Below are 10,659 nucleotides of genomic sequence, written 5' to 3'. Positions count from 1 at the left end.
CACTCGCCTGAGCCGGTGATCCTGTGTACCAACAACCATTAACCAGCTGCGCCAAATAGCATACGATAATGGTGTCGCAGTTACTAGGGATGAAAACGGATCGAATACGGACGGATATCACCGATATTACATTTGTTTTCATATTTCTGTCCGGATTCGGATTCGAATACGGATAGTGTCAACTATGTCGGATAGGATACGATTGGATATCGACATCATAAATATGCGATTTGAGTATTCGGATACGGATACGGTATCGGATGTTGGATATCCGGACTCGGATACGGACAGATCTCAACCCCTCTAAACGGATTTGGTTTCGAATACGATCGGAAAATATCCGTACCGTTTTCATCCCTAGCAGTCACAGACCGTCCACGACCTGGCCACCTCAAACAACCTTTTCATTCTGTCTTCCGGCTGGCCGGTCAGAAAACCTAAATTCTCTTCTTCCTCCTTGTCTTCGTCGTCGTCGTCGTCGTCGTCGTCGTCGTCGTCTTCCACTTGATTTCCTCGGCCCGACGGCAGTTTATATAAAACCACCATTTCATTGCACTCTGATCCACTGCTGCTCGATCTCTAAATATATATAAATCCATTCGATTCAACTTCACTTCTCCTACTTGCCCACCAGACAGTAGTCGTCCACCACATAACCCACAGTCCCACACCACACCACACATAGATAGAGAGCTAGCTCAGCTAGCTGCGCACTACCACACGCCACACTCTTTACTCGCCACTACTCTTGCATCGCATGCCCGGCGGCCGCCCCCCTTCTCTCCCACAGCTATCTACCATACCTATCTAGCTTAGCTACATACCTAACTAAAATACCAAGAATTTAGCCAAAGCAAGATCTCGATCGATCCCATATAACAGATCGATTGGACCCCATGTCGCTGTAGATAGATAGATAGATAGATAGACAGATATGGCAGATCACCACGAGATGATCCATCCACCAGCGGCTGCCACTGGCAGCACGGGCCACGGACACGGCGGCGATTGGTGGACCACGGCGGTGTCGTGCTCACTGGACCAGCTACCTGCTGGGTTCGGCGCCGCCGGCTGGTCGTCTGCTGAAGGCAACAAGTCGAGGTCCGGCAACGCGGCCTCCTCGGAGTCTCCCGGGTCCAACCACTCGCTCGCCACCGGCGGCAGCTCCATAACCTTCCAAGACCCTGCAGGCGCCGTCGCCGATCAAGCCGTGGTCGCCATGCCACCGCACCCGGCGGCGTCTGGTCTCGCCGCCAGCAGCTGGAACCAGCCTTCTTACTACTTGTGAGTCTCATCTATACTTCAATTTGCTTCTTCTCTCTGATCCTTTGTTTGTTTAATTTATTACTACTCCAGAAATTATTATACATTGTGCTCTTCTCGAAAGTTTATTCATGATCATATGTATCTATGCCTGGCCATCTTAGGGATGGATCTGTTGGTTTCCATGGCTACATGAGCTCAAGAAGCGACCAGCAGTCTCATCACCTAGGTCTGAGGAGCCCCTCATCGAATCACAACAACAGCTTGATGCTACAGGACGCCCATGATCCCAACCACCAGTTCCTGTCCAACCTTGGGCTGGAGCTGCTCTCGTCGCCGACTTCGTCTTCCGGCGGGTTCCAGACCTCCTCACTGCTCAGGAGCCTCACGGAGCCATCGGCAGCAGCCAAGACTTCGCCGGGCTTCCTGCAGCAATACCAGCAGCTGCAGACGATGAACCAATCGTCAGCTGGAAGCATCAGGGAGGCTCTGCAGTTCACAAGTAGCACGCCGTTTTGGAACCCTTCTGCCGGTGGGTTTGCTTCGGCGGCGGAGGGGGCAGCAAGTTTACTAGGGACTGCCGCCGGACCACCGTCAGGGCAATCGACACCGGCAAATTTTGGAGTCAAGGTTCGAGTATATATAGTTACGGTTTTGCTAATTTTTTCAGTTGGCTGAAAACTTCTTGTTACCTTTCAATCACTGCATGCCACACAGCTTTGTTTGATAACTTTCAATGGCCTGAATGTTTTGCGCCGTTGTACTGTGGTGCCTACCGATCAGTCCTGATTGAGCCTGTAACCTTAATTTAGTTTGTTGTTCTATGCATGTAGAGTGCATTAGAAGGTGCCGGAGACTCTAGAAACATCATTGCAAAGAGGACGAACATCGGTCCAACGCCGCCGCTCAAGAAATCGAGAACAGGGACACCATCACCATTGCCAACCTTCAAGGTATACATACCAACAACAATTAGTTTATTAGATCCTATTTCAACATGGAAAACTAACATCCGGATTTGTTGTGGAATTGAATTGTTTTTTCCTTAAAGTTAATGTTGTTCCATGACTAACTATATGGAAATGGAATGGCCACATATATATTTTTGCTTTCATAAAGTTTCTATACTATACACTCATTCATGTATACTCCACTTGGGTTTTATATATGCTTCAGGTAAGGAAAGAGAAGCTTGGTGACAGAATCACAGCACTTCAGCAACTAGTCTCCCCTTTTGGAAAGGTAAGCGATCCAGGTCTTAATTTGGTTAATGGTCCTGCACTTCCACGCACTACGTATTATTCTGGAAGCTGAAAACTTCAGAGTCCAATACCCCATGCAATAAGTCTCTCGTTGCAGAAGGCCCACACCTTTTAACAAATTAAATTCTCTTTGCAAAAAACAAATGATCGATCAACCTCGGCGTGCGTGCTGTTGCTGCACAGACGGATACGGCATCGGTGCTCCACGAGACCATCGAGTACATCAAATTCCTGCATGAGCAAGTTGGTGTAAGTGCGATTGATCTAGCTGCTGCACGCAGCTCTTGTCCTTTAAGGCTTTAATCATAATTTGTAGAAATTTTGATCTACCAGCTTGAATTTTGCTCACAATTATATTCAATTCAATAGACGCTTTTGTATATATGCAGTCACTCAGTGCTCCTTACCTAAAGAACAGGCAGCAAGTGCCCCATCACAAGGTACTGCTACAGTAGTATTACTACTGCTGCATATTCCTGCATGGCTCATCTCAGATAGCCTCATCATCCTGCATACTTTGTGAACTAACCAATATGCAACGGCTTCCCCATGCGTACGTCCAGGTCTTGAGGGATGGAGGCGAGGTGGCGGCGGAAAACGGAGAACTCACTGGGCGAGGGCTGTGCCTGGTCCCGATATCGAGCACCTTCGCGGTGGCCAGTGAGACGCCGCTCGATTTCTGGACGCCGTTTGGAGGCCCTGCCTTCCGGTAGTAGACGTGTATCTCATCCGGGAGCTAGCTAGCAGCTCTTACTAATTAGAATAATTTGAAAGTTCTAGCTAATTATAATATCAAATCCTAACTCACATCACATACAGTTACTAGTGAGCATATATAGTGAGAGCAATCTATGACTGAAGTATGGAGTATATATATAGTTGAATCTTTGGAACGATTTCTGGAAGACTTGAATTCATTCTTCAGGTTCATACAATAATGAGGTGCCAAATGAATATAGTTTATATGGCAAGCAAACTGTAACTCATCATAATTTGCCTTTGTAACTATCAGGTAGCACACACATTGTAACTATACTTTATTATCATAATATATTTAACATTTCTGTTTGAGCATTATTCTTACAATCTTTTTGAAAAATACTCCATTGTTATGTGTGATATTTGCAGATCCTATTTCCCCATTTGGTGGGACGAGTGGGGCTCAAGCCTCTCCTACCCACCTCCCACTATCGGAGACGGCTTCTTTACCGAGTGTCCCAAACTTTGCCGAGTGTTTTTTATCGGACACTCGGTAAAGAGGCTGTTTGCCGAGTGTCAGAGAGAAAGCACTCGGCAAACAAATGGCACTCGGTAAAAAGGTGGTTTGCCGAGTGCCGAACACTCGGCAAAGACCAGGTTTGTCGAGTGTCAAACAATAACGCTCGGCAAAGGGCCGCCGTCGTTAACGGCCGGCAGCCGCCGTTAATCCTTTGCCGAGTGTCTTCTCCTGACACTCGGCAAAGAGGCTCCTTTGCCGAGTGTCATTTTTTGACACTCGGCAAACCATATTTTTTTCACTTTTGACATCCAAACTTTTTTTGCAGTCCTCAGACAATACCTGGTACTCCATGTTCCAATGTGGCACATTTCTCGGACTTTTTCTATATTTCTTTAATTTATTTCATTTAATTGAATTTTCTTGGATAATTCAAATTATAACCGCTAGGCATTCGAATAATGAAAAAAAATGAATGAAAAAATGATATTCATGTTATTTAGTATAATGTGAGGCCGTATCCAGGAACAGACCACCAATTTCGAACATCTTGCTCACGAAACATGACCACGAACTTGCGGTCGAGTTGTTTTAAATTCTATAAAAAGCAAACGAAGTCCGAAAATTATGAAACTTGTCAAGATGTCAAGATATCATATGTGGAGGCTGTGATAAAAAAAATTGAGGAGGTTTCGCGCAAGTTGTCACGTACGATGCTTGCAAACCGAAGTCGGCCTCTTCATGAAATCGATTTCTTCCGGATTGAGCGGCTTCTTCCGGTGATGGTTCGAGGCTATGTCCCTGAGCATGTCTGGCTAGTGCTAGCGGAGTTGAGCTATTTCTTTCGCCAGCTTTGTGCCAAGGAGTTATCTTGGACCGTGATTGCTGACTTGGAAAGAATGGCACATGTGTTACTCTGTAAGTTGGAGAAGATCTTTCCACCCGGCTTCTTCAATCTGATGCAGCATTTGATTTTGCACCTCCCGTATGAGGCACGAATGGGGGGGCCGTGCAGGGCCATTGGTGTTGTCCAATCGAGAGATGTCTAAAGGTTCTTTGAAAGAAATATAGAAATAAATGCAAAATCGAGGCTTCCATTGCAGAGGTATACATTCTAGAGGAGGTGACGAACTTCACAACAACATACTATGGTGACAACCTCCCTAGCGTGCATAATCCACCCCTCGTTACAATGCTGGCGAAAATGAATCGAACCTCAGCCTTTTCCGAGGACAACTCAGAAGCGCAAGTGCATCGACCCCCAAGACCTTGAATCATGAACAGTGGCGCCATATCATGCTATACGTGTTGACCAACCTTGATGAAGTGGCGCCGTACATGCAGTAAGTTCTCAACGAACTTGTTAAATACGCCGTCACTATTCTGCATCCAACCCCCTTGTTTCTCGTTGGTACAGGGAATTTCTTCATGAATTCTGGCGTCAATCAAGGGATCCTACCCCCGCAGTAGGTAGATACCCTTCTTAGACAGGGTGCAGGAAATGGAATGCCCGATTTCATTTCCTTTGCATTATTGTAACATTGGGGTGAATATATTGTAGGCCTAGATGGAACAAGAGAGGAGGATACGGGAGCAGATGCAGGCGAAGATGGAGAGGGTGGAGGCCGAGCGAGAGGCCGAGCAGCGGAGGATGCCAGAGATTCTTCAGTACATGCAAAGTCTTGGCGTCGCTACGAGTGTAGCTCCGCCACCTTCACTATTCGCTCCACCTCCACCTCCACCTCCTCACTATTCTACTCTTGTGAGTATAAATATGTATGTTCATGCTTACGGTCAAACCTAGTGGAGTATGAAAGTTTTATTCATGTATGGTATATATTTAACTTGTCTCACACATGCAATCTCTTCTCCTTTGTGCAGAATCAATCGGCGGCATCGAACGATCCTCATGCTTCAGCGAATCCTTCACCAAATCAGTGATGATACTTGTGGTTGTTAATGATACTTCTATTTGCAATTGTGGTTAACGATGATGGAGCACTTGGATTGCTTGTAAATTTATTTGTGATATATTGTGAGACATGTGATGTTTGTGATATATATGTGGCGTTTGTGATATATATGTGGTGTTAGTCATATATATGTGTTGTTGATGATATATATGTGATGTTGGTGATGTTTGTTATATATATCTTCTGTTTGTTTGGATGGGATGTAAAAAACAAATAAAAAGACTATTTTCAGTCACTTTGCCGAATGCAATGGCCATGACACTCGGCAAAGTGACCATCTGGGAACTACCTGGGAACATGCTTTGCCGAGTGCAATAGCCATTGCACTCGGCAAACATCACAGATTTGTCGAGTGCCACGGTCCAGGCACTCGGCAAAGGTCGCCACTTTGCCTAGTGTCTTGTCGGCGACACTCGGCAAAGTGGCCACCTTTGCCGAGTGTCTAAGTCAATGGCGCTCGGCAAATCGGGTACCTTTGCTGAGTGCTTAACCTTGACACTCGGCAAAGCCGCCGTCACGGCCACTTTTCTTTGCCGAGTGTCGGATTGGCACTTGGCAAAGCCTTTGCCAAGTGACCGATATAATGCACTCGGCAAAGATTTACCGAGCGCCCTTTGCCGAGTGTAACACTCGGCAAAGGCTTTGCCGAGTGTATATCGGCAAAGAATCCGCCTCCGGTAGTGTCCATGACAATAGGGCCTCTCCTTGAGCCCCTCCAAATTTTTGTAGACATGAAAGAGACAAAGGATAGCCTCTAGAGGTTAAAGATGACTTAAGCCCCCTCTTCCATTAAATCCTAGATCGGCCACTGCCTAGGTAAAAGCTTCAGTGACCCAATTCAGCTATCCTCCTCTTGGGTCGGCCTTTTAGTGGGCCATAATTTTTTTACACAAAAACAGGGGAAAATCCAACCCAAACTGACCTGTAGGCACGTGTCAAAAATTCTGATTTGATGGCGGTCCTATTTCGGGTTTGGGCTAGACAAGATTGCTAGATTTTTTTTTTTGCCCGACTCAACCCGACGCTTGAACACATGTCTATTCCAGAGGTAAAACCCATAAACTTCAGTGAAGCATCCAATATTTACAGGAACATAGTATGTAAAAAGGCATTAAGATGAAGATTCAAGAGGAGAACAAAGAAAAATATGATCTGATGTATTATCTAAATATCTGGTGAGTACAAGACTGAAATTATAACTTCACATAGTTACACTTACTGGATAGTTCGGTGGTCGTATATATCTTGTGACCACTAGACTATTAGGTGATAAGAAAAATCTCATATATATATTTGCTTTGGTTTCCTTGTTTAATTTCATTCAGGTTCTTATCTATTGTAAGCTGAATATGGCTTTGTGGCATGCGAATGCATTCACTGGAAAAGTCTGATGACCACCGGAAAACACCCTCGGAGAATCGGTTACGAAGATCCAATGGTCCAGATTAAATTTGATCTGATCATTGAACATCGCATTCTCCGGTGTCTATCTGGAAGGCACCACCAGACATTATTTCTAGTGGCTCCTCAGAAGCCTCGGCCACACAAAACTAACCATTGGAATTTCAACAGCTCTTTCCTCTTTTCTCCGTGCTGACAACTGTACTAATCCAGTGACTACTAAGGGTCTGTTTTGTTTCTACATGAGCTCCTAAAATTCCTGTCATATCAAATGTTTGGATACATGTATGAAGTATTAAATATAGACTAATTACGAAACTAATTGCACAACTTGCGACTAATTTACAAGACGAATCTTTTAAGCCTAATTAGTTCATGATTTAGCAACGTAATGCTACAGTAACATGTGCTAATGACGGATTAATTAGGCTTAAAAAATTCGTCTCGTAAATTAGCCTCCATCTATGTAATTGGTTTTATAATTAATCTATATTTAATGCTCCTTATTAGTATCTAAACATTCGATGTGACATGAATTTTAGAAGCGACTAAAGAACCAAACACCCCCTAAAACCTCTCAGTGTAAACACCTAAGAGCTCTAGAGGGCATCACCGGATACTCCGGTGGCCTCCACCGGAACAAAGTGGTCACCACTTTTGAATTTCCTCACATTGAACCAGGGACTGCCACGTGTACTCCTCGTGTATCGCATTCTCTAGTGCCCTGTACCAGGAGCCACTGAATTTATGGTAGCAAACCCTAGCTACAAGGTCCCGGCCTCTACCTCTTGCTCAGGTGCTTGTTAGAGGCATGTACCATGAGACTATTCCAGTGGCAAACCCTAGCCTATGTTAACTGTGCACCTGAGGACTGCTTTCTCTGGTGACCCCCTAGGGGCACTGGACTTATCCGGTGGGTGCTACAAATCAGCACCTAGTCCATCTCTCAAATGGTTTTCAAATATGCTAATAACTCCAATTGTGTTCCAACTTGAACACCTTCACCCTAGTCATTGAGTTAGCTATTCAAAAACATTTTTCAAAACATTTTCACGTGCTTCCTCACCACGTCACTAGGTCCAATGCATATGCAAAGTTAGTTCAAACCTAGTGGTACTGACCGTCATAGAACTATTTTGGCATGCGTGGCAAGGGGCAGCCCCGCTGGCGGGTGCTTCTATTGGATATGCTTTTCACGTGTACATGTTATAGCCGGTTGCATTGGAGATGGTTCGGGTCACGTGTCACCTTGTTATTGGACAACGTGGCACTTTCTTTTCCTTGCACGTTTCAGGATCTAACTGGACCACGTGTCGGGTCCCAGTTATTCCACTTGTTAGGTTTTTATTGGCACACGTGTCGCGTTTCGGTTGGAGCATGTGTCACTTCTTCATTGGACCATGTGTCGCATTTTTATTGGTCCACGTGGCGTGATCACAATACCCCGCGTGTCTTTCTTTTACTCGACCACGTGTCACAATGTTGTTCATTCGCGTGTTAGTATTTTATTGGGCCATATGTCGCACCCTGAATTACCCACACGTCTTTTTTTTTATTCGACCACGTGGCAGGATGGATTTGTACCATGTATTTGGTTTGTATTGGCCCACGTGTCCTGTTCTGGCTCTTACACGTGTCATTCACTAGTTTGTCCACGTGTCAGATTTTTATTTAACGACGTGGCCTGTGCTGGATCTACCACGTGCACACCAATCATTACATCAAATTAAATGATTTTAGATCAACACTGTTGCACATAATAACTACATGCATAATTATATTGAACCTAAATCAAATAACAACAATTCAGCTCAGCAGCAAACCACTGACAAAATTCACATATCAAGTCGCCGCACTAGTGCACATCAAAACAACAAACAAAACACATGTTCACCGCATCACCAAGACTGAGAGTTACCAGCGCTTAAGAGCATGATATGCTCACGGAGCTTATTGTTCTCCTCATGTTGCTGTTTCTTGAACTCCTCAAACTCCCATTCAGTATTTTCTGCCTTCGTTCAGCGAGGCCAGCTGAACTTTCCTGTTGAGCAAGAAGCCGTTCCCGAAGTCTAGAGCAGCTTGTCTCGATACCAGCATTCTTCAAAGAAAAGGCGTTGCAGCTAGCCTAGGAGAGGACCTTGGAAATAACATCAGCAATTCTGGCCTGATAGGCTAAGTTGGCAAGGCCTTGATTCAAACTGCATCTTGATTCAATGGCTTAATTACTTGAGAAGGCCCACAAAATTCTAGCCCGATAGGCTCAGTTGGCAAGGCCTTGGCAGAAACATAATGGGCTGAGGTATAAGCATCATCAATGGCTATTGCATGCAGCTCATCCTTGAAACGCATGGTTGACACGAATTTGATACTCCCTCCATCTCAATATAAATTAATTCCTAGAAGCACCTAAGTCAAATTATCTTAATTTGACAAATAAACATTGAAAAAGATAACATCTATGACACCAAATAAGTAAATTATGAAAATATATTTCATGATGGATCTAGTTATATTAATTTGGTGTTATAAATATTTGCTAGCTCTTTTTTATAAAAAATTGGTCATACTTAAAATAGTTTAACTTAGGACAACAGTAGAAATTGATTTAATCTGGGATAGAGGGAGTATAGAAGTGCGGGCCTAGCGTAAGCGGTAGAGTCTTACCGCTTGTGACCGGAAGGTTCTGGGTTCGAGTCGCGGTCTCCTCGCATTGCACGGGCGAGGGTAAGGCTTGCCACTGATACTCTTCCCCAGACCCCGTACAGAGCGGGAGCTCTCTGCACTGGGTACGCCCTTTTTGCAGAGGGAGTATAGAATTATGAAAACAAATATGGGTTATGTTATGTGTTATCACAGGGACTGAAGATGCAAGTTCTGTCGGCCGCACGCAAAAGACGTCAGAATGCAGCTCAGCAATAACACTAGCTATATTTGTTTCGAAGCAACGGCTCTAACAAAGTGCAGCTGTTTTTAGCTGGCACCTTTGCTCAGGGCCGGTCCTGAGATTTTTTTTTTTTACCTAGAACGAAACTAAAATTTTGGGCCTTTTTATATAAACATAATAATACTAGTCCTATTCATGGCCGGTATATATACACAAATCTACAAAATATTACTAATAAGCAGTTAACTGAATGCAAAAGCAATATTCATGTGAAATAATTTGTATACATATTGAATTACCTCAAAATTTTGTTCTAACATTCCTCGATGCGAAGACCTCGATGATGGTGTCAATATCAATCTCCAACAATCACTTCTCAATGATTAATGTTTCCAATCCATTTAACCTTTGGATCTTCTGGATTAGTGTTAGCTGGTTCCTCCATATCTCAAATCATCTGTTAAGAAATTTATGAAGAGCCCCTCTCGGTTATTGTATCAAAACATCTATTCGTGTTTTCTTCTTTCTTTTGTCATTGTCAGAAGCATACTTTCTTGATGACATGGCACCGTTAAAATTTAGAGAAATAATTAGTCAAAGATTAAACAATTTGCAAATCTGAAATTCCAAATGATGTTTGTCCGGGTCTGTGAAATCTGA

The 10,659-nt window shown here is 44.1% G+C and overlaps 1 protein-coding gene across 1 annotated transcript; it reads left to right on the top strand.

The window, feature by feature from the left end:
* Positions 1 to 646: 646 nt before the first annotated feature.
* LOC136501325 (transcription factor bHLH112-like) lies at positions 647 to 3,602 on the top strand. The gene is made up of 7 exons (XM_066496832.1): positions 647 to 1,284; positions 1,428 to 1,893; positions 2,097 to 2,216; positions 2,440 to 2,505; positions 2,709 to 2,774; positions 2,915 to 2,965; positions 3,089 to 3,602. Exons 1-7 carry the CDS (start codon positions 935 to 937, stop codon positions 3,236 to 3,238), a joined length of 1,269 nt encoding a protein of 422 aa, XP_066352929.1. The 5' UTR covers positions 647 to 934; the 3' UTR covers positions 3,239 to 3,602.
* Positions 3,603 to 10,659: the final 7,057 nt, after the last annotated feature.

This window comes from Miscanthus floridulus, chromosome 13 (assembly GCF_019320115.1).
Source record: "Miscanthus floridulus cultivar M001 chromosome 13, ASM1932011v1, whole genome shotgun sequence".
Lineage (NCBI taxonomy): Eukaryota > Viridiplantae > Streptophyta > Magnoliopsida > Poales > Poaceae > Miscanthus > Miscanthus floridulus.
This window is presented reverse-complemented; position numbering and strand designations above follow the sequence as displayed.